Raw genomic sequence first — 25,483 nt, forward strand, 5'->3', positions numbered from 1 at the left:
CAGATCCACATAGAATTAGATCCGCGCAGCGTATCAGAGATACGCTACGCCGCCGTACCTTACCTGGCGGATCTTCGAATCCTCAAAGAATTTGCGCCTTAATTTACGGCGGCGTAGTGTATTTCTGCCGGCGGAATTCAAATCGGCGGGTAGGGGGCGTGATTCATTTAAATGAAGCGCGTCCCCGCGCCGATTGAACTGTGCATGCTCCGTTTTGAAATTTCCCGCCGTGCTTTGCGCGAAATGACGTCGCAACTAAGTCATTTTTTTTTACTTAGACGTGAGTTACGTCCATCCCTATTCACGGACGCGCCGCGCTCGTTTACCGTCCGTCAGGTGCTGCTGCCAGTGCTTAGTGTCCCACACGTGTTCGTCACGTCACGTGACTTCATCCCCTGACGTGACGTGACGAACACGTGTGGGACACTAAGCACTGGCAGCAGCACCTGACGGACGGTAAACGAGCGCGGCGCTCGTAGGATATGTAACCGATACCAGACTGCTATATGTGAGTCTTTTAAGATTGTTTTATGTTTTAATTAAATTGTTTTTATACGGAATCACGCGATGTGCCCCCTTTCTTCTCCTTCCTCCACCCCCTCTGCCTTCGTATGAGCCATTTGCTCCGCGGACTCTAGGGAAGAAAAGTTGTGCAGGAGAATCTAGGGAGACGAGCTCGGCGCTCGTGGAGACAAGCACTCCATCTCTACACAGCGTGTAAGTTGTGTGAGTTTCCATCCATCCTATATAGAGCTCCCCCTTTGTTTTGTTTTTTATGTGATACCAGCATCACGCCACATTATCTTTATTATTATATATTTTCCATACATGACCAACTACTGAGACTGACCAGGAAGATCCCCACCAAATGAAAAGGCCAGAGCACCCATTTTTGGGGTTGTTGAATGATAACCAGGAGGTAAGCTGCTTGGATCACTAACGGTGTGGGCGCACTCGTTTGGATTTGATTTTCCTGCACATCTTCATTCATTTGGATTTGATTTTCCCGCACATCTTCATTCATCATTGGCTTTGGAACTTTATATTTGGAACTTTATTTTTGATTATTCACTCAGTATGCTTTCTTGCAACAGCACTTTTTGAATTTGATTTTGGTTCTTTTTTTTCATCTAACTTGGGACTGTCACATATATGTACTGTAGTTTTTTCTCAGTCCTCTTCAGTGATATGCACAGTTTTGTTTAGTTTATGTTGATTTAATCACCACTTTACAACTGCACCTCTACCATTTTTGTGATTTCATTACTGCTCCAGAGACCCACCTGACTTCAACCCCCCCTCCCCCCTTTAACCTTAATCCCCCCCCCCCTCACCTTCCTCTCTCCCCTGCCCACAGTGGTAATTATTCACAGCGCATATCTTAAAATCACTAACCGCTTGGCATACTTGATACCTCCTGCAGGACTAGTAAGTCCTCGGGGAAACCTAGAAAGTGCTACATGAACACTATCAAATTTTCAGTTTGAGACAGTAACAGGAAAAAGCAGGGGGTCAAGGCAGCAATAATAAAAAAATTGGCAGAATAAAGCACCCACAGCAAATTCATCACAGATAGCATAGTGAATAAAGTGAATACAACATGAAACTATGCATTCTGGCATTGCTGACCTTATTTAGAAAGTGCCAGCTGCCTAGCTGTTTCTGATTTTATTGCATTATGAGTCACTGACCTGAAATCCTCAGTCAGAATTTCAGACCTCAGATTTTTTGCAACTGCATACTTGTTACAGGTCAGAAGCTCAGAACATACTGAAGCTATTGGATCAGCTTGAAAGCCAGTCAGGTAGCATTTTCTAGGTTGCCTTTAAAACACCTTTATCTATTGAAATACAATATAGTAATACTAATCTATGGCAAAATGTATATTTTGCAACAGATTACCATTTCTTAGAAATAATAAACCTGATTTTGTCTAAAAGTCTGACCTATGGTGTCCATCTTTGGATAACACTACCAGATGACATTTCCCTTTCCTTTGAATCTGTAACACAAATAAACAAAAGGGATGTCAGGTACAGGGAAGAGTCTTAAGCTGATCAGTGGCTTAAAGGATAAATGCAATTTAGATTGAAAAATTAGTTTTACATCATCCTCCTCCTCCCCTCTTCATCTCTGCATCAATAAAGTCAAATAATGTAAGTAAAAAATGATCTCTGCATCAGTGTTGGGCAGTGCAAACACATTTTTGTAACTACCATTTTATATTGACTTTATTGATTCTTGGACCAGTGGGTTTGTGATACAATTGTTTTAAAAGAAATTGGATTTATTCTTTAGGGTTTATTTACCTGGCCGACACTCTCTACCACCCCTCTGAAAACAGATCTGTGGTGGGTTGCTTTTCAGAGAGTATTAGAGAAGTGTCTCTGAGGCATCCAGGAGGCAATACTGCCACCTCTTGAATGCCAGCATTTTTTTTCTAACTTTTAGTTTTTGAAATACCACCATGCCCTTAAATGGGCATGGTGGTTGGCGGTGGAACTGCCTATCAAACATGACCTGCATGTGGCAGTGTGTTCTAACACATCTTTTACCTCCCTGGCTGCCTGCATAAATGAAGCAGAATGAAAGCACCTGAAAAATAAAGCCTATACTGGAAGAGAAAACCACAATTAACTACTTCAGCTCTCTCACCTGTATGTCCCTATAAACCAGAAACAAGTGTTGCATTTCTGCTAAAGACTTGGTAATTCAGAGATAACTTTGTCATGACTTAAAGAAAAGGGAAAGACTTTTCATTAAGTAAGCTTTAAATGTTGCTTGCCCTCTGCCTTTACTGAGGCTGCACACAGTTTGTGATAATAAGCAATAAATGTAATTCATTTGAAATAATGTCACCCCAGTGGTGCAAATACTCTGGGTTTTGTTGTAGTCACCTCTTACCAGCTGTCACAGAGACACAGCCCCTCAGGACTGTGCCATCAATGTGACCGCTAGATTAAGAAAAAGGTACTTACACTGCATATTCTTACAAACAGTGTGCAGAATTAACAGGCGCAGAGAGCAGCTAAAATGTAAAGCTTACTTAGTGGAAAGCTTTTTCTTCATCTTTAACCACTTAAGGGCCAGAAGAATTTAGCCACTTCCTGACCAGGCCATTTTTTGTGATACGGCATCGCGTTGCTTTAACTGAAAATTGTGTGGTCACCCAAACAAAATTGAAATCCTTTTTGTCCCACAAATAGAGCATTCTTTTGGTGGTATTTGATCACATCTGCATTTTTTTGGGCTATAAGCAAAAAAAGAGCGACAATTTAGAAAAAAATATATTTTTTACTTTTTGCTATAATAAATATTCCCAAAAATGTTTTTAAAGATAATTTCTTTACCAGTTTAGGCTAATATGTATTCTGCTACATATTTTTGGTAAAAAAAACATCGCAATAAGCGCATTTTGATTGGTTTGCGCAAAAGTTATAGGCCCAGATCCACAAAGAACTTACGGCGGCGTATCTATGGATACGCCGCGTAAGTTCTATGATGCGCCGGCGTATCTTTGTTTTGTATTCACAAAACAAGATACGCCTGAATGTGGGCTAGATCCGACTGACGTACGTCTTAGTACGCCGTCGGATCTTAGGTGCATATTTACGCTGGCCGCTAGGTGGCGCTTCTGTTGATGTCCGCGTAGAGTATGCAAATTAGCTAGATACACCGATTCTCAGAACGTACGTCCGCCCGGCGCATTTTTTACGTCGTTTACGTAAGGCTTTTTTCGGTGTAACGTTACCCCTGCCTCATGAGGCGTACGCAATGTTAAGTATGGACGTCGGGACAGCGTCGAATTTTCCGTCGTTTACGTTGTTTGCGTAAAACGTTTGCGAATAGGGCTTTGCGTAAGTTACGTTCACGTTGTCTCGGCATTGAGCGGGCGTAATTAAATTTGCAAATTTGACATGATACTGAGCATGCGCACGCATGCGCCGTTCGGAAAAAGAGTAATTTACGCGGGGTCATGCTTAGTTTACATAAAACACGCCCCCCTGTTCCTCATTTGATTTTGGCACGCTTACGCCGGCAGATTTACGCTACGCGGCCGTAACTTTAGACGCAAGTGCTTTGTGAATACAGCACTTGCCTCTCAAAGTTGCGGCAGCGTAGCGTAACTACGCTACGCTACGCCCGCCTTTATGTACGCCTTTCTACGTGGATCTGGCCCATAGTGTCTACAAACTATGGGAAAGATTTAAGGCATTTTTATGGTATTTTTATTATTATTATATATTTTTTTTACTAATAATGGCTGCGATTTGTAGCGGTACATTTTGGCGGACAGATCGGACACTTTTGTCAAATTTGTGTGACCATTGACATTTATACAGCGATCAGTGCTATAAAAATGCACTAATTACTGTGTAAATGTCACTGGCAGGGAAGGGGTTAACACCAGGGAGCGATCAAGGGGTTAAATGTGTTCCCTCACATGTGTTTCTTACTGTGGGGGGATGGGACTGACTGGAGGAGGAGACATATTGCTGTTTGTAATTACTACAAACAGCAAATGTGTTTCTTCCCCCCTGTCAGAACCGGGATTTGTGTATTTACACACACAAATTCCCATTCTGGCTCTTGTGCACGGGTGGCCTGTGGCGATTGCGCCCGCCGGCCACCCGCATTGGGCTTCCCACCGTGCAGTGCCTGCTATGAAGGGGGAAGACGTACCCATATGGCGATTAGCGGGAACGTGCCACGTTGCCGACGTATATCATCGTGAGCCGGTTGGCAAGTGGTTAAGATAACAAAGTAATACATATATAGATTTTTTCAGGACAAACAAGGCATTCTTTTAAGCCCTGTACATACGATCGGATATCTGATGGAATCTAATCCGATGAATTTTTTCGTCGGATATCTGATGAAGCTGACTTTCATCAGTCTTGCCTATACACCTTCAGTCATAAATCTGACCGTGTCCAACGCGGTGACGTAAAACACTAAGACGTGCTGAGAAAAATTAAGTTCAATGCTTCCGAGCATGCGTCGACTTGATTCTGTGCATGCGTGGATTTTTGACCGATGGACTTCCACACAGACGATCGTTTTTTTCTATCGGTTTTTCATCCATAGGAGAATTTTAAAACATGTTCTATTTTTTTTCACCGATGGAAAACAAACCGATGGGGCTCACACACGATCGGTTTGTCCGATCAAAACGGTCCATCGGTCCGTTTTCATCAGACAAACCGATCGTGTGTACAGGGCTTAAGTGATATTGTCTTGCAAAAAGTATTTTATTTTCAACACAATCTGTAGACAACATTTTATACTTACAATTTATCTCATAATTTGTTTAAATTGACAAATATTTTTTTTTTATTTTGCACAAAAGTTAAAATATTAAAAGTTTAAAAAGTAGAAATAAAGCAGAACGAATAGCTAATTGGAGAAGGGGAGAGTTAGTTGGGGCTGAATAGGGTTAACTAAGCATTAATAAGGGTTTAAATAGTAACCAAATGTATTAATACAAACTTTTTGTAAGGTTGCTTTTAACTGAAATATGCAGATCAAAGCTCACACCTTTTGATCCTAAGATGAATGAAAAGAGTAAATACAAAGTAACAATAATATAGCAAAAAGGGCCCCATAAGTCAGACTTTTTGCTGAAAGTCAATTTTTTGGAGAAAAATGTAGCTCAGGAAAAAATAGTTTTTGGCAAAATCTATTTAGCTGCATTGGACTGACAAATAATTTACAGATCACATACTCTTTTTGCACTAAATACACACACACATGAACACTAACTGATTTTTTGTGAGAGTTCAATAAGCTCCATCTCAGTAGGCATGTAACCCATGGTCCTCATACACTCTCCCAGTTCCTTGTAGCCAATGAATCCATCCTTATCACGATCAAACTCTTTAAACGCTTCTCTCAGCTCTGCAGGGAAAATAATACCAGGTCACTACAGGACCATGCAAATACATATACATAAAGGTATGGTAGGTCAGTGTTTCTTTATTAAAGTTGTTATTGTTTTATAATGCCCCAAATGGGTTTAATTTAGAACTTCAATTTTGGAGTGCTCTCTTCACACATTTCTAAATTTCCCCATTTCCTGACTATTTGACAGCAGAGTGAGAAAAAATGAAAAGCTCTATCATTGTTTTACAGTTGTCTATGTCTCCATGAAGGAGATTTCCCCTCAATTGACAAAGAATGTGCCCAATGTGGGGTTTAAAATATGTGTTTATTTATTCCTTTACATATGCTTACTGACATCTATTATCATACCCTTGACATATACTTACTGATGACCCATTTCCATAGTCTTATCACTCTCCTTTTACAGCAGTCTGTGATATCTAAATATGTCTAATACTAATACTAGTTCCATTTGACCTGGCCATACACGAGTAGAATTACATTTTAACATTCATATGAAAATTTAAAAAAATCATTTGTTAGAGCATTCAACCTTGCCATCCCAGTCAACTAATTATTTTTAATTCCAACGACATCTACTACTTAAATTGAATTTCAGACCTATATCAATTTTTTTTTATGCCTGGAACAGGAACCTTACAATGTGTATGACTTTTTCCCCAAATAAAAACAAAATTCTCCGAATTTTGTAAGTCTGAGAAAAAATAGATCTTGCTTCTTTAAATGTTCTCATCAATATCGTTGAAAACAACAGTCAAATAAAAATTCTACTAGTATACGATCAGCTTTACAGAGCACAAAGTTGGAGCCACAATTGTAGTGTATTTTTAGAGAAGGTGATGAGCTTTCACGTAAACACAAAAAACTTTCACTTGCGCTCTATGGGAAAGGCTAGTGTCCCGAGGAATATGTCAACCCTCATACAGAGCGTGAGCCAACCAGTGCTGCAGAGTCAGTGGTACCCGGAAGTACCAATAATACAGATATACACCAAAAAAGCAATCTGCGCTCATGGAAGTCCACAGAAATAAATCAGCCCAAAATCATGGGGGGAAAACTCATTAATTTGCAAAGTCTATGTTGAGAAAGAACAGTCCTTTAATTAGAAATCAACTTCAAAAGCAAAGTTAACATTTAGGCAGTCTAAGTTAGATACACTACCGACAGTGACCAGTTTCCATATTGCACATGTAGAGAATCTCCTGCAATCTCCTACCGTCTCAAAAGGGGGTCAAAGCCCACAGCCTTGCTCTAATACACCCACCGCAGATGAAACCCACAGTACCTTGCCGGTGTGATGTATACCGGGACGCGGGTGAGGAGATGGATGTTGCCTCACTAGCTATTGCCGAGCGGTGCGGGATCTCTGTCGCCTCCGCGAAAGGGACGCCGGATCTCTCCGTGACTCCAGCCGCCGGGGACACGGCGCGGTGCGGTCTGTGGAAGCGGACGCTCTCCCTGTGTGAGTGCGCTGACGTCACGCTACGCCTCAGACGTGTGACGTCATTGCGCTCACACAGGGAGAGCGTCCGCTTCCACAGACCGCACCGCACCGTGTCCCCGGCGGCAGGAGTCACGGAGAGATCCGGCGTCCCTTTCGCGGAGGCGACAGAGATCCTGCACCGCTCGGCAATAGCTAGTGAGGCAACATCCATCTCCTCACCCGCGTCCCGGTATACATCACACCGGAAAGGTACTGTGGGTTTCATCTGCGGTGGGTGTATTAGAGCAAGGCTGTGGGCTTTGACCCCCTTTTGAGACGGTAGGAGACTGCAGGAGATTCTCTACATGTGCAATATGGAAACTGGTCACTGTCGGTAGTGTATCTAACTTAGACTGCCTAAATGTTAACTTTGCTTTTGAAGTTGATTTCTAATTAAAGGACTGTTCTTTCTCAACATAGACTTTGCAAATTAATGAGTTTTCCCCCCATGATTTTGGGCTGATTTATTTCTGTGGACTTCCATGAGCGCAGATTGCTTTTTTGGTGTATTTCATGTAAAAGTGACCCGCCACCCAATGCCTTGACCGGCCTTTCCTGTCCCACCAGGGAGCCATAGACCAATGCGAAGAGTTGCATCGGATGAATTACACAGAGTGAGAGGTACTTCTGTTGTTCCTCTCCATCTCCGTGACATCAGAAACCAGAAGTGAAAGTATTTTATCACTACTGATTTTAGTTTGTTTGTTTACAAGCCATTACTGGATTGTAGAGCATCTGATCGAAACCGATATTGGCTTGATCAGATGGTTTGGAGGCCAGAGGAGAGATAAGGGGTCTTATCCTGTAGACCCCAGATCTCTCTCTCTAAAAAAAGGGCCTGTCACAGCCCATGCTATCAGAAGGGATGTTGTTCAATGTTGCTGGCCAAAGGTGTCTCTGTTGCTTCTCCATCCAGAGTGGAGACACGCTAAGACAGAAAGTGTGTTACTTGCCATATCACTAGGTGAAAATAAAGTAAAAAAAAGTAAAAAAAAAAAGAAAACTAATGTAGCCACCACATTTAGGATTGTTAAGCTGCAATATACAGTATTACATTTTTGTTTTGGGGTTTAATACCACTTTTTGGCGCCATGCACACTGGGCACTTAGCAGAATGACTGCGTTCTGAACATTTGTCCCTGAGCACATACTTCCCTAAACGTTTGTAATGCTCAGTGCACCATCCAGACCTGTTCAACTGCAGCAGCTGTCGACCTCTCATAGAGTTTAATAGGCTGCTAGCAGCAGGACTGGAGAGTGCACCTGTGCCTTCCGTACGCACTTAAAGGAGCAGTAAAGGAAAAAATTGTTTTTGCTGAAATGACTGTTTACAGGGTTTAGAGACATAATAGTTAACTGATTCCTTTTAAAAATGATTAAAAATAGATAATATTCATATAATGTGCCTGCAGTTTAGTTTCGTTTTTAAACTAGTTTCATGTTTCTGTGAAGTACAGAGACACACAGAACAAAAACAAACAAACACAGGGCAGTGTTTGTTTTTAAAATGAATCTGATTGGTTCTGAGGAGTTTAAGACACTCAGTAATCACACCTTCTTGATAATGGACCACAGTGAGAAGCTCGCATGAGTTTTTTCATAAGGAGCCAGACAAGCAGGAAGTGTGGAGATCAGAGAAGGATTACAGCTACTTCAAAGCAAAAACGAACAATGAGGACATGAAACCAGGACTGCAGTAAGGTAAGGGAAGCTATTTAGCTAAAAACATGTTTTCCTTTAGTGACCCTTAAAATATAAACCAGCCCTTACACTGTAAGACTCCTCACCTTCTATCTCCTCTGGTCTCAGCTCTCTGTCCTAAAATGAAACAGAACAATGTTTAGGGGAAAGCATCCAGACACAATGTTTTAAACTCTTTTTTATTAAATTTTTATGTAAAAAAGACATAACACAACATTCACAAACAAGTGTATCATTCCTAGAATATGCATATAATAAAACATTTAAAAAATCCTCCAAAATATGCTCAAATTTCCTAGATTCTAAAGTCCTCTCACCCCTCTCTTCGTCCTCCGACATCCACCACCCCCTTCTCCTAAAAAAAAAAAGGGGGGGACGACATGACAACCCAAGCCTACTCCCTCTTACCAACTGTGAATTTACCAAATTTACCAAAATTTCCCCCATAACCCCACCCCCCTCTCCTTTGCTAGCCTGTTCACCCTCTTGTTTTATTTAGTTTGTGTGTGTGTGGTTTGTAGTGGGTTGATTTATTGGAAATTTAGAGAAGAAGGAAGGGGTTTTGATTTTGAACATAAGGGATAAGAGTAGTAGTAGTGTAGCACTACCCCTAAATGAGCTTCTGGTTTGTTTTGGGTGGCATTTCCTCGCCGTCTAGGGTATCAGATGAGAGTTGAGAAACTTCAATGTCCACACTTTAGACTTCTTTTTCTTTGCTTTATGTACCAAACGTGGTAGAAGAATAAAAGTAGTAGTTGAAGAGGTGGAAGGGTAATAGGCAATAGATTCAGGTGTATAACTTTTGTTAGGAAACACTCCTGCTTCCAGCGATGTAACTTTCGTCGCCACTCTAGCCAGAGTGGGTATTGTGCACCTGGATAGGCCTCTAGCAGCCACGTTGTCACACGGAAACTTGGTAAAGTCTCTGCCACAGACCTTTCCAAAGATGGAGGTATATTGGGTCCAAAATCCTCTCAGCACAGGATTAAGCACCACGATCTCTCCTGAAGAACTTCTTGTGAACTTAGAACTGACAGGCGACCATCACTCAGCTTTTCAGTAATGGTGCGTCCTTCGATGAAGTTCAAGGCCTCTCCTGAGATACCAGCCTCTTGCTCGGTGCTCTCCAAGACAGGTTCTTCATCGAGTGGTTTCCTCCCTCAGTACGGACAGCACAGGACCACTCTGCAAGCTTAGACCTAGTCTGACTACCGGGCCTACTTGGTAGATCACAACCCCGGACCAACGTGGTCCAGGAGCCAGGAACACTTGAACACGCACCCCTGACCAGGAGGGCCACACACGGGGGTGGTGGGACAACAGACCAGGATCGGCGATGACCCCGAACTAATGACGTCTGTCCCTTAAGTACTCCTCCCCAGCATGCACAGTGGGACGATCAACTCCCTCTGATTGGCTGCTGAAGGGGAACACCCAAAACACCTTGACCTGGCTGCTGCAACCCTCGGTCTGGGATGATAACAACAGCCCCAGACAACAATAGTGGTCACTCACAGTACAGCCATGGCTGGAACAGAGGCCCAAATTTAGTGAAAAATCATACAGTCTGAGTTAACTAACTCTCACACTACCCTCTAAATTTAAAGCAGCTCCAGCTAGAAAGTAGCAGGCCGCTACAGTAGTATAAATAATTTTACCTATTCCCTAAACTTAGGGGAATTACATGGTAACTAAGAGAACAACTATTTGCTGTTGTCTTTATATATAACCTTAATAAATGGAGAAATGTTTTCTTTTATTTGATACAGGTTCTATCATCAGTATTTTTTTATTTATTTTTTTGCAATATCCAGTGATCATTTGATAATTTTACTTTCAGTAATCTAATCTACCTCAACACTAAAATATTTAAAGAGATCAAAGTGGACAAATCATCAAACCTTAAATCAAAATATAAGGTACACTAATAAGCAGAGTCCAATCATGTGAAAATGCTTGGAAAATATAAAATGTAAAAGAAAAATGTACCTACCTTGCATCTAGTTTCTGGTACCCTTCTAGACACCAGTGGCATCACTTAGCATTCCGAAAGTATACGGGGAAAGCTGATTACCCCAAATCCTCTAGGTTAAAAGTGTATGTAAACCCAAACAATGAACTTCTCTTATTTGGTCCATTTTAGTCTATAAAATATACTATTGATATTGTTTTGTTATATATGTTCAAAAAATAACCCGTTGATGTTGCAAGAAATCTTGTGATTTCCTTTCTGTCCACTCTGCTTGGGCTAACTGTTGTTAAAGCGGAACTACGCTGCATCTGAGCACTACAAACCAAAAAACACTATTTAATTAATTTTTAATCTTCAAAGCACTCTCACCCATCCATCTTTAAATACATTTTTTAATACATAATGTTTGGCTATCTCTGTGGACAACCACAACCCTCTATGTTATGGGAAATTGGAGAGGGTGAGGTTCCCTATCTTGTTTTTGTTTTCTTGATACACTAAAGTGAGTGGGTGAGTGAGTGTTGTCATCCTAGAACTAGAAGTGTGTTACTGGCAGAATCACCAGGTAAAAAACTGAAAAAAGCTTGAAAAAATAAAACCAATGCACCACAACTAGGGACTGGTAAGCTACAATATATGATTTTTTTTTTGGGGGGGGGGGGGGGGTTTAGATATACATAGTTACATAGTTAGTAAGGTTGAATAAAGACATCAGTCCATCCAGTTCAACCTGTGTGGGTGTGTGTTCATGTCTCTACCATTTCCCATATCCCTGTATATTGTGTTTGCTAAGATGCCCATCCATGAGTATTCTGAAACCATCAACATTTCCTGCCAACACAACCAATTGTGGAAGGGAGTTGTATATATCCTTACCACTCTGCCAGTAAAGAACCTATATGCATTTTAAAGTCCTTGAAATTGAAAAGTTTCCTCTCTAGATATGCTTTAATGAAACCTACCTGAATTTTACTGTAAAGTAATTGAATTGAATACACATTTTTAGAAAAGTGCTACATTTAATTGTTGTGGTTTGTCATATATCTCACGTCTTTTACTAATATAGGAATTTATTCTTGTCGAATTGCCACTCTGATCATGCCACCTACAATAATGTAAACGCCTCCTAAAGAAAACTTTCTGCATTGGTGCATCCACTAATGTGGAAATGATGGATGAGCATGATTGCTTTAGGTTTTGTGGGATCTGGACAAGGAAATTTCCAGTCCTCTTTTCAGTAATGGAAAACTACTTTTTAGATCAGCCTTTCTCAACCTTTTCAACACGGAGGAACCATTAACCACTTAAGGACCGCCTAACGCCGATATACGTCGGCAGAATGGCACGGCTGTGCACAAGCACGTACCTGTACGTCCTCTTTAAGTGCCCAGCCGTGAGTCGCGGGCGCGCGCCCGCGGCCCGGTCCGAAGCTGCGGGACCGGCGGACCCGATCGCCGCCGGAGTCCTACGGACGGTCACAGGAGCTGAAGAACGGGGAAAGGTGTGTGTAAACACACCTTTCCCCGTTCTTCACAGTGGCACTGTCATTGATCGTCTGTTCCCTGATATAGGGAAAGGCAATCAATGACGTCACATGTCCAGCCCCGCCCCCTACAGTTAGAAACACATATGAGGTCACACTTAACCCCTCCAGCGCCCCCTAGTGGTTAACTCCCAAACTGCAATTGTCATTTTCACAGTAAACAATGCATTTTTATAGCACTTTTTGCTGTGAAAATGACAATGGTCCCAAAAATGTGTCAAAATTGTCCGATGTGTCCGCCATAATGTCGCAGTCAGAAAAAAAAACGCTGATCGCGTTTTTATTACTAATTTTTTTTTTACTACTAATGGCGGCGATCAGCGATTTTTGCAATAAAACTATCCCCTATTTTGTAAACGCTATAAATTTTGCGCAAACCAATCGATAAACGCTTATTGTGATTTTTTTACCAAAAATAGGTAGAAGAATACGTATCGGCCTAAACTGAAGAAAAAAACATTTTTTTATATATTTTTGGGGGATATTTATTATAGCAAAAAGAAAAAAATATTGCATTTTTTTCCAAATTGTCGCTCTATTTTTGTTTAAAGCGCAAAAAATAAAAACCACAGAGGTGATCAAATACCACCAAAAGAAATCTCTATTTGTGGGAAAAAAAGGACGCCAATTTTGTTCGGGATAAAGGAAAATTGGCTCTAAGGTCCCCAGACCAGAGATCCAAAGAAGGAGCCATTGTTGGACTATCGCGGTACTGATAATATGGATATAAGGTGTACAAACACAGATATAAAAATATATAAAAAACATTTTTATTGATTACAACATCAGTAGAAACACAACAGGGAGTGAAAATTAAAAGAATTAACGACCAACACAACACTATATATATAATTATTATACTGGACCATATTATCAATACCGCGATAGTCCAACAATGGCCCCACATCCCCCCTTCTTTGGATCTCTGGTCTGGGGACCTTAGAGCCAATTTTCCTATATCTAAATTCTGGATGATGGTACACAATTTTTTAAGTGTACATTGATTTTTACCTTCAGAGGCTACATTTCAATTTTGTTTGGGACACACATCGCACGACTGCGCAATTGTCAGTTAAAGCGACGCAGTGCCGAATCGCAAAAAGGGGCCTGGTCCTTTACCTGCATATTGGTCCTGGTCTTAAGTGGTTAACATAACTTTCTGGTCTCAGGGAACCCCTACTAAAATTTACTATATTCATAATTTATGATATATTAGTGTGATGTCATTGGAAAGAATTACCCCCTTACAGAAAGCTAAAAAGATCAATGGTGTCAATGGGAACTTTTCTGAGAGGCAGAAATCGCTCCTTGATGAAGGGACCCCTAGCAACCTCTTGAAAAACCCTGCTTTTGATGTTTGCGTAACCATCTAAGCAGGATGTTCCAAGTATAAAAATATAATATAATCCATCTCTGAGAATTTAGAATTCCGACGTGTACCTAAATGATCTTAAAGATGCTCCCTCCCCCTTTCCTTACACCTAGACTAACTAACCCGTTTAAGAAAGATATGTATACGTAGCTATTTTGAGGTCCTAAAATGTGAGGTCAAAAATGTGCAGTAGAGTTGATGATAATGACTCTTTTGACCACTGCAACATAATTGTTACAGTTCTAGGGCCAATTCACAATTACACATTGTGGTAACAGCTATGCACTTTAACAAACCACACGTTATTAATGTGTTTCCATGCCATTCATTTTGACTGGAATGCATTGCCATGCGTTGTGGTGCACTGCATTGCTAAATAAAATTAAATTTCTTTATCCATTACAGTGCACTGGCATTTAAATAGGTTGCCTTAAAGTAATATTAAAGGGATTGATTGTAAACCTTAGTTTGGCCCCGATTCTCGTCTTCTGGTGTCCCCGGTGGCTCTCGCGGCTCCTCCTCCCATTGGTTAACCCCCTGGGAGAAGCGCGCTCTCAAGTACAGTATTTGCCTCTATTGACAAATAATGCCGGACTCGGCCCCCATTGGCGCCCGCGTCGTTGGATTTGATTGACAGCAGCGGGAGCTAATGGCTGTGCTTCTATCAACATATCCAACCAAGAGCCGAAAACCCCAGGCAGAGAGGAAGAGCACATCTCTGCTGTGGGAATTACAGGACTCAGGTGAGTAAAACGGGGGCTGGTCAGTGTCAGAAGTTTTTTCATCTTAATGCATAGGGTGCATTAAGGTGAAAAAACACGAGGGTTTACAACCCCTTTAAAGTCTTGTTTTTCCTTGTTTAAAAATAATAGAGATGTCTTACTTACATGCTCTGTGCAGTGGTTTTGCACAGAAAAGCCCAGATCCTCCTCTTATCGGGTCCCCGCCACCGTTCCCTCCCTCCTCCCCACCCTCTATCTCTCCTCACTGGCTTACTGACGTTGATTGACAGCAGAGGGAGCCAATTAGAAGGGAGAGTCCCGAACAGCTGAGGCTCTCCTGCAACATTGCTGGATCAAAATGAGGCTCAGGTAAGTATTAGGATGGCTGGGGGGGCTGAAAGTTTTTTTATCTTAATGCGTAAAATGCATTTAGGTAAAAATCATTCTGCCTTTAGAACCACTTTAAGACAATGCATGTTATCACATGTACATTAATGCAATGCACCAAAGAGAGAAGGTATGATTGGGCTATAAGTGTGTTTTAAAATATAATTAAAATGCATCTAAACACAGTGGGGCAGATCCACAAAGAGAGTACGCCGGCGTATCTAGTGATACGCCGGCGTACTTTCAAATTTCCTGCGTGGTATTTTTGTTTTGAATCCTCAAAACAAGATACGACGGCATCTGGGTTAGATCCGACAGGCGTACGTCTTTGTACGCCTTCGGATCTTAGATGCAATTCTTCGGCGTCTGCTGGGTGGAGTTCCCGTTGTATTCCGCATTGAGTATGCAAATTAGCTATTTCCGACGATCCACAAACGTACGAGCGGCCGTCGCATTCTTTTACGTCGTTTCCGTTCGGCTTTTTTCGGCGTATAGTTAAAGCTGCTATTTGGTGGCGTACGCAATGTTAATTATGGCCGTCGTTCCCGCGTCGAATTTGAAAATATTTTATTTTGTTTGCGTAAGTCGTCCGTGAATGGGGCTGGACGTAATTTCCTTGCGACGTCATTTAGCGCAATGCACGGCGGGAAATTTAGGGACAGCGCATGCGCCGCTCATTCGGCGCGGGGACGCGCTTCATTTAAATGAAACACGTCCCCTACTCACCGATTTGAATTACGCGCCGTTACGCCGCTGTAACTTATGGCGCAAATTCTTTGTGGATTCAAAGATTTAAAAAAGCGTATCTCACATATGCTGCGCCCATGCAATTGTACGAGGATCTGCCCCAGTGTAACTATTTTTACACAGATGTCACTGAAAGAGTTTTTTTTTTTAAATAAGTCCTACCTGTTTAGCTATGTAAGAACTGTTTTTTTTTTTGTTTTCCTTAACCCAAACTAACCCCTACCCCTCTGTTTCTATTATTTTTATATTATTATAACATTCATATGATTTTTTTAACATTATTTGTCAGTTCTGTGTTTTATTTAGCATTTAAAAAGGGCTTATTCAGTTTACAAGCATCCACCAATTTAAGGGCCATGTTTGCCCACACATGATACACACATGATACACAGGTGTTCTGTGCATCCCAGTGCAGATAGTCCCACACTCCACTTGAGTGCTTTCTTCATATACCACTTCCTCCATGTCTGAATATAGATATCAGATATCCCAACTGCTGACAAGCACCAAACAAGATGATACTCGTTTGATTGCTGAACATGGACTGTTTATTAGAACCAGAATACAAGTTCTATATACAGTTAAAGAGGAGGTTTGCCCCTCCTGCTCATAATACTCTAAAAATACACCTGTAACCAGAAACATAAATTAACATGAGCTAATTAACTAATCCCTTAAAGCAGCCGATGTGACTCTCTAACTACAATACACATTATCATACATGGTTGTGAAGAGGATAAGGGGATTATAACGGTGCCATTAACAAGTCACAAAAAATATTTGAAACAAAATAAGAACAATATTTTATTCAATATATAAATTGATTAAGAACATGGACAGTAAGTTAGAAATGACACTGATTTTGAATCATTGTATCATAATATCCCGACATGTTTCGGCAAATCGTTGCCTTCTTCAGGGGTGTAAGAGTAATTCAGTAAGTTTATTACAGTCTATTAAAGAAACACAATCAATTAGTAAAAAAACAAATACAGAAATGTTTCATAACAAGGCTAAATTGTCAGGAGATATGCGTGCAGAACGGTTCCAGTGTGTGGGAGAACCACCAGGACAGACTGAATGCCACAAAGAAGCCGTACCTACCCCAAGTCAAAAAACGAGGCGAGATGCTGCGTATGAAGCGACAAAATGGAAACCCCAAACCTCAAAGTGATTGCAGGGGGCTAGTAATTCAAACTAAAAAAGAAAAAACAATTAAAAAGCTAGTTAGGGGTTAAATACCATGAGATAGTGACTCACGGCTCTAATCCCTAAGTAGGGGCTAGCATAGCCTCCATACATACCTATTTTGAAAAAGTTATAAAATTCAATTGGTGAGCGCTGATAGAGCTGCTATAGACATGGAAAATTAGCAGACTGATCAATGGGTAAATTGACTGCACAAGTTGACACAGCCCATAGATTAACAGAAAGATGTAAGTCAATCCTGTAGGGAAGCACAACAAAAATAGCAGTGCCATTAGGGACAAAGTCCTGCAGTAACAGAAAATAACTCCAGATGGCAGATATCAACAAAAAGTCAAACCCAAAGGGAGAACAAGATGAAAAGTTACCTGAGATAGGTGTAAACAATAAACAGCGCACCACCGATTCGCCAGCAAACAAATGCTGGCTGAGACAGTTTAAATAGCCCCCCAGCTGATCAGTGACGAGCGTCACTGAACAGCTGCGGACAAAAAATGGCCAAAGCGCATGCGCGCACGCCGTCCTGCGCCTACAATTCCCAGACTGCCGTGCGGCGTGACGTCAGCAAATGGCAGCGCTAAGGCAACAGGCAAGTCGAAGGCACGCCGTCAGCCAAATGTTAGAGGAGAGGCAGAGGTTCCTAAAACAGGAGGGGACAACACGGAGCGTGGCTAAAGGGCGGGCTATGTGTCAAAAGACAACAAAGCCCTTGGGTGTCCATACAATCATGGAAAGGAGTCCAGATGCCGCCCCGACAACGCCACATAGAGAAACCACCACCTTCAGACCAAAGGCAAATAACAGCGGGCACACAGAAACTGTCAGGCCCTGTACACACGACCGGTTTTCTCAAGAATTCAGCAAGAAACTCGATGGGAGACGTATTCTGCCGAGAAAAACGGTCGCGTGTACACTTTTCGCCGAGGAAACCGGCGAGGATCTCGTCGGGTCAAAAATAGAACATGTTCTCTATTTCCTCGTTGGGCAATGGGAAAATTTGGCTCGCCGAGATCCTCGGTGGCTTCACAAGGAACTCGACGAGCAAAACGATGTGTTTTGCCCGTCGAGTTTCTCGGACGTGTGTACGTGGCCTCAGAGGGAAATCACCACACATTAGATGTACACAAAAAAAGGGATCTGTGATGGACGAACACCTGGAGTAAAAAAGCCATGAATAAAACATTATATAAAGGCAAAAGCAAACAATAAACAAACACCAATTATATATTAGGTATTAATAATAAATTTGTACAGAGTCATTGGTATAAATCTGCATAGGAAGGAAAACAAAAAATATAACAAGGTTAAATACAAATAAAAGGTAAAATAAATCTGGGGAAAGAGGGGAAGGAAAGGAAGGAAAATAAACAACAAGGGACCCCAAGCATCAACCAAATGGATCCATAGATGAAAGGGGAACCATCACGTTAAGTGAGCAAAAGGGAAAACAGGAGACAAGGACAAATGGGCATAAATCCTAGACATTCCAAAAAGAATATACAAAACAGCATAGAAAAACTCATAGAAAGGACTTATAGCTGATATATTCATTGAATCCATCTTGTCTCTAGCTGTAAAAGAGTTGAGTCTATACCACCCCCCGAACATGTGGTGACACATGTTCAAGGGCGTGGAATCGCACCATAGTCGCATCAAACCTATGCTGGCAGACAATAGGTCAGTTTAATGCTGTGGTAGTTAGCTTTTTAAAAAGGGGCAGAATGTGATCTCTTATTCTTTTAAAGAATGGTCTCTTAGTCTTGCCAACATAGAAACATCCACATTGGCAAAGGGCGAGGTATACCACACCAACGGTTTTACAAGTTACACGGTATTTGATGTTATGGACATGTCAAGTTGGAAGAGGTACATCTCAAGAATTAGATAAAAAACAGCAGACATCGCATCTTCCTCATGGGAAGGTGCCTGTTTGCAAGGGTTGCTCAGAGGGTTGGGGACAAAAAATGGCTAGATACCAGTCGGTCTTTAATGGAAGGAGCATGACGGTAAGTTATTTCTGGGTGTGGTTTGATAAAAAAAATTATAGTATTATCAGCCAATAAGATTTTGAGGACAGTATTCAATTGGCCATGTTGTTTAGAAAATGTAGTTATTACGCAAACAGATACATTTGATTTGGGCATTTTAGTTGAATGGATTAAATCCTTCCTGTTTAGTTTGACAACTCTGTTAAATGATTTTTTTAAAAGGGATCGACTATATCCTCGGACAAGTAATCTGTAACGTAATTCATTGGCTGCTTTAGTAAAATCTGAATCTAAAGTGCAGTTTCTTCTAAGCCGAAGAAATTGGCTATATGGAATACTGTTAAGAATAGGTTGAGGGTGTGCACTGGCAGCATGCAGTACAGTGTTGCCCGCTGAGGGCTTGCGATAGAGGGAGGAATGAAGTCTGCCCTCTTGGTCAATATGAATCTTCAAATCAAGAAAATTGATATAAGATTGACTACATTCCATAGTGAAACTTAGGTTATAGTCATTTACAGTAAGCGCATCCATCAGCTGCAAGAGCTCATCCCTCGTACCCGACCAGAAAATCAAAATATCGTCCATGTATCTTGACCATGTGATCACATGGAAAAAAGTTGCCTCTCCCACCCCCCCCAGGTACAGGTTAGCACAAGAGGGGGCACAAATGGTCCCCATAGCTACCCCTTGCACCTGGAGGAAGTAGGAGGTGCCAAATAAAAAAACATTTCGGGTGAGGATGAACTCAAGCAGCGGAAGGACAAACTCACTGTAACAACTAGAGGACGAACCATGTTCATCCAACTGTGTCCGAATAGTAGCAATACCCTTTTTGTGGGGAATGGAATTATAAAGACTTTCCACATCCAGTGCAACCAGCCAGGTACCAGGTGGAAGATATTTATATATTCCGGAGGAGATCAATAGTATCTTTGACATAGGATGATAGTGAAATAACATGAGGATGCAAGTACTTGTCAACCAAAGCACTTGCATTCTCGTTCAGTCCCTGACAACCAGACACAATTGGACGACCGGGAGGGTGAACCAGGGATTTGTGTACTTTGGGTAAAGAGTAAAATGTCGGTGTCTTTGGATCCTTAGTGTTCAAATAGCTCCAGGTGGGCTGGTCAATAGTACCATCCTGGTAAGCCTTGAAAATAATAGCACGATATTCCTGAATGAAATTATCCACCAATGTGCTCAAAATCGGGCGATACCAAGATTTGTTGTTGAGGCACATACGTTCATATGCCCCGACATCCATGACAACCACATTGCCCCCTTTATCGGCTGGCTTAATAACCAAACCAGGGTGTGTTTGGAGATCTTTTAGTGCCTTCCGGTGCCTAGAACAGCGGTCTCTAAACTATGGCCCTTCAGTTGTTCAGAAACTACAATTACCATCATGCCTAGCCATGTCTGTGAATGTCAGTCTTACAATGCCTCATGGGACTTGTAGTCCCGCAACAGTTGGAGGGCCGTAGTTTGGAGATCCCTGGTCTAGAGGATAAATTGTATTCATTTTTATTGGACAAACCTATATTTTTAATTTCTGATGTAACTTGCTGTACAAAGGCCCAAATGTTAGGGTTTGTATGAAGTGGAGGAAAGTTAAGCGCTTTGGGCTTGAAGGAAGTAGGGGGGGGGGGGACACACCAGGGACAACCAAACCCGGAAGAACAGCAATTGCCGGGTCGACTTCATCAGTGTATCAAACATATCAACACAGAACTCCTTAATACAATTGCAGGGTTAATTAGCACAACCAACAATGGATGAAAAACTCTTAGAAGTTATACTAGACTCATTTACATTATAACAGACAACAGACAGACAGGTATCTGGAGTTGACATCAGCTAACTGTATGTGTCCCAACATTATGAATCAGTAACTATTTCTAATATAGCATTTACAGGGTTCCCAGAGTCTGTGTGTCTTGGGGGGACATGGACCCGAATCCAAAGTAACACCACCTCAGGGGTCCCCTGGCATACAGTTCACAAAGAGCACCATTTCCCTAAATGTCAGGTCACATAATCGGTAGGCAAGAGGCTAGCATTCAGTCCTCTCCAAAAGTCTCTGGGGCAGATTCAGATAGATCCGCTAGATCTACCTGGTTTACGATCCGCCGGTGCAATTTAGCGAGGCAAGTGCATGATTCATAAAGCACTTACCTCGCAAACTGCACCGTCGGATCCTAACTCCCCCCGGCGGAATGCAAATTCCGCGGCTAGGGGGAGTGTACAATTTAAATCAGGCGCGTTCCCGCGCCGATTTAACTGCGCATGCGCCGGGGCGAAAAAGCCCAGTGCACATGCTCCAAATGACGTCGCTACGACGTCATTGTTTGCGGCGGGTACGTCGTTTGCGGCCATCGGTATTCCCGATCGCGGTACGCAAACGACGTAGAAAATTTAAAAATCGGCGCGGGAACGTCGGCCATACTTAACATTAGCTACCCCTCATAGAAGCAGGGGTAGCTATCCGCCGGAAAAACCCGAACGCAAACGACGTAGAAAACGAGCGACGGGCGGGCGTACGGACGTGAATCGGCGGTTTTCCTCATTTGCATATGCGACGGGTAAAAAATCGCGACGACACCTAGCGGCCGGCGGGAGATTACAGCCTAAGATTCGACTGGTGTGAGTCACTTACACCAGTCGGATCCAAGGAAGATCTATGCGGAACTGATTCTTATGAATCAGTCGCATAGCTCCGACGGTGGGATCTCACAGATCCGACCGTCGGGTCTCACAGATACGACGGCGGATCAGGAGATCCGCCGGCGTATCTCTATCTGAATCTGCCCCTCTGGCTCGGCTAGGTCTGTCACAGTCCCATTTATGTCCATTGGAACGCAACAGCTGCATGGACACAGCTCCTGCTCCCTCTCTGATGTCAGATTTGGAGGAGTGCATCCCAGCTAGCATTTAGTCCTCTCCAAAAGTGTCTGTCCTGGCTAGGTCTGTCACAGTCCCATTCATGTCAATTAAGACTAGGGATGAGTCGAACACCCCTCGGTTCGGTTCGCACCAGAACCTGCGAACGAACCCAAAGTTTGCGCAAACTTTAGAACCCTGTTAAAGTCTATGGGACTCGAATGTTTGAAATCAAAAGTGCTAATTTTAAAGGCCAATATGCAAGTTATTGTCCTAAAAAGGGTTTGGGGACCCGGGTCCTGCCCCAGGGGACATGTATCAATGCAAAAAAAGTCTTAAAAAAGGAAGTTTTTTCGGGAGCAGTGATTTTAATGATGCTTAAAGTGAAAAAAATGTGAAATATTCCTTTAAATATCATACCCGCTGGGTGTCTATAGTATACCTGTGAGTGGCACGTGTTTCCCATGTTTAGAACTGTCCCTGCACAAAATGACATTTCTATAGGAAAAAAAGTCATTTAAAACTTTTGGTATTCAGACCTAGAAGGGCTGTGTGAAAAAGAAGGGGTTAAGAGCTTCTGAATGAGTGAACCCAAGCATCACAGGCAGAAAAGAACTAAATCCTATCTGCAGCGCAAGGGTTGGCCACAGGAGGGCGGTGACAGATCCATGGCAAGGCAGTTTGAAACTGAAATGAACCATTAAAGCCTTATGAGAAACAGGAGTGACAACAGGCATGGGAGAACACATAACAAACATAGCCAGCACCCAGGGAACCTGCAGCAAACAATTTACCTTGTAAACCAGAGACCAGTGCCTAGGGAAACCGCTGCATAAGCCTGCAAGTCATCCCAAGAAATAGCTGCTTTGACAGGTATTTAAATCTGCCGTCGATAATGATGTCACCGCCCCACAGCACGCCTGCGCCGGAAAAAAAAATTGCGACCCGGTGGCGACCAATCGCATGCACAATTGCCACCACCATTTCGGCGAAAAACCGCGCCTGCACGAACCAAGCACAGAATCTTCGTTCCTGGCTTGCAGATGCGCAGACAGGTCCTGGCGACTTCCTGAAGAGGCGAGCTGGAACGCAGCTGCGCTCCAGCCGCCTTGGCCACTCACTGGAGCTTGATAGAAAATAAGGAGACAAACAAAACACAGAGATACGGCTGCCATATAAAACGAATATCTTTGTACTTTACCACCACCATGGCACGATCCGGACCAGAACCTGGGACTTGGGAGCTGTTCACTCGACCCACTGCACGATCGGGCGTTTACAAGGCCTCCCGCTAATAGCTGGGACGTTTGGCCATATTGCAGCTTGCCTGCCAATGGCCAGGTTAGTAAGCTCTTCATGGTATCGCATCATATCGCCCATGTCCACCTGCTAATAGCTAGGATTGCTGGACTGCAGAGAGGATCACCGCTAACTATTAACGTATCGCTGTGCACACCACCAGGCCTGGATTACAGAAAACTTTGTGAAAAGCTAAGACTATTAGGTGGATTCAGATAGACTTAGGCTGGCGTATCAGTAGATACGCCAGCCTAAGTCTGAATCTGCGCCGACGCAAATTTAAGCGTGTTCTGGTAACAAGATACGCTTAAATTAGGCTCAGATACGAGCGGCGTAAGTGTCTTACACTGTCGTATCCTAAAGTGTACTTTTTAGGCTGACCGCTAGGTGGCGCTTCCATTGCGGTCGGCCTAGAATATGTAAATGAGTAGATACGCCGATTCACGAACGTACGCTTGCTCGACGCAGTAAAGATACACCATTTACGTAACGCACTTTCAGGCCTAAAGTTATTCCATCAAATAGCTGGAATAGTAATGTTAAGTATGGCCGTCGTTCCCGCGTCGAAATTTGAAAATTTTACGTCGTTTGCGTAAGTCATCCTTGAATAGGGCTGGATGTAATTTACGTCCATGTTGAAACCAATACGACCGTGCGGCGTACTTTGCCGCAATGCACACTGGGATACGTCAGGTCACCCACCATTAGCATAAAACATGCCCCCTCAGCCGAATTTGAATTATGCGCTCTTACGCCCGCCCGATTTACGATACGCCGCCGTAACTTAGCAGGCATGTACTTTTCGAATCCTGTACTTGCCTCGCTAACTTACGGCGGCGTAGTGTAAACACGATACACTACGCTGCCACAAAGTTAGGGCGGTCTTTGTGAATCTAGCTATATATCTTGGTCCTAGGAGGACAAAAAAAGGAACACGGCCTCTTCCCCAAAGCAAAGATTTATGGGAGAAGGGTCCTATGAGGTATGAGGGGCGGGATTAACCCACAAGTAGGCTGCCATGGAGTCTGCCAGGAAATACATTTTAATGAATAAAGAAAAAAAATATATATATACCCCAATTTTGTTGTATAATATGAAAGATGATGTTACACCAAGTAAAAAGATATCCAACATGTCATGGCTTAAAATAGTGAATGCTTGTAGAATGGCAACAAACTACGGTACTTAAAAATCTCCAAAGGCGAAGCTTTAATCGCCTTTACAGGTTGAGAACTTTTTTTTTCTTATTTAATAAAGAATTTTTTTTTTACACTGTTGCTTTACTTTTATTTATTTTGTATCACTTTTGTTCTTATTACAAGAAATTTAAACATTCCTTGTAATAGAAATACGGATGTCAGGTTCTCTTTACGAAGAGATATGGGATTAAAAAGACCCCAAATCTCTTCTTTACCATTGAAAGCAAAAGATAAAAAAAACATTTGTGATCTTTTGCTTTAAAAAAAAAAATGTTTTACTTCCACCCTGAGGTCACTCCAGTCCTCCAAGGCCATAGGGACGATCAAAGATTATCTACTCCTTGATCGACTTTGTGAGCAAGCGGTCGCATTATTTCTCGGGCGAAAAGGCAGAAACGTTAAGCCCGAGAGAGAGACACCGGCAAGTGGTGGGAGGAGACGTCCACTTCTAAAAGCGTTCCAGCGGCTTTAAAGTCAATTGAAAGACTTTTAAGCGAAAGCCAGTTCCCGGCTGAAAAAATCAATACTGGGGTTATGGCTGATATCTTTAGCCATAATACTGGTAAACCACTTGCAAACCACAACATATATGCACGTATCGCGGTCAGCAAGTGGTTAATCTTCTCTCTCTGTCTTGTCCAGTTACACTCTTCCAGTAAACAAATGAGGTTCACCTCAGGGATTTCTATCTCTTTAGCTTCCTAACCCACATATTTTGTTCATAGATGACAGATCCTTGCCCACCTCTGCTTATTCCTTCTATAGATGGCCACCTCTCATGGAGCTGTCTGTTTGGTTACAGACAGGGGGGTAGATTCACTAAGAGTTAGGCCGACCTAACTCGGAATCTGCGCCGACCTAAGTTTAAGTGTATTCTCAAACAGAGATACACTTAAACCTATCTAAGATACGGTGGCTTGCGCCGTCCTATCTTAGGGTGCAATATTTAGGCTGGCCGCTAGGTGGCGCTTCCATTGCGGCGTAGAATATGTAAATCACTAGATACGCCTATTCACGAACGTACGCCCGGCCGACGCAGTACAGATACTCCGTTTACGTAACGCATTATCAGGCCTA

General features: G+C 42.4%; 1 protein-coding gene across 6 annotated transcripts in view; it reads right to left on the bottom strand.

Annotated features, from left to right (window-relative positions):
* The window catches only part of LOC120909154 (calcium-binding protein 2-like), a 335,054-nt gene that overhangs the window by 15,566 nt on the left and 294,005 nt on the right, over nucleotides 1-25,483 (bottom strand). For all 6 annotated transcript variants that reach the window (XM_040320854.1, XM_040320853.1, XM_040320852.1 and 3 more), the window contains 2 exons: nucleotides 9,175-9,205; nucleotides 5,764-5,898 (listed from right to left, as the gene is read on the bottom strand). In XM_040320854.1, the coding sequence (XP_040176788.1) occupies nucleotides 5,764-5,898; nucleotides 9,175-9,205 (166 nt within the window). The remainder of the gene's footprint in view (nucleotides 1-5,763; nucleotides 5,899-9,174; nucleotides 9,206-25,483) is intronic.

Source organism: Rana temporaria, chromosome 8 (assembly GCF_905171775.1).
Source record: "Rana temporaria chromosome 8, aRanTem1.1, whole genome shotgun sequence".
Classification (NCBI taxonomy): Eukaryota; Metazoa; Chordata; class Amphibia; order Anura; family Ranidae; genus Rana; species Rana temporaria.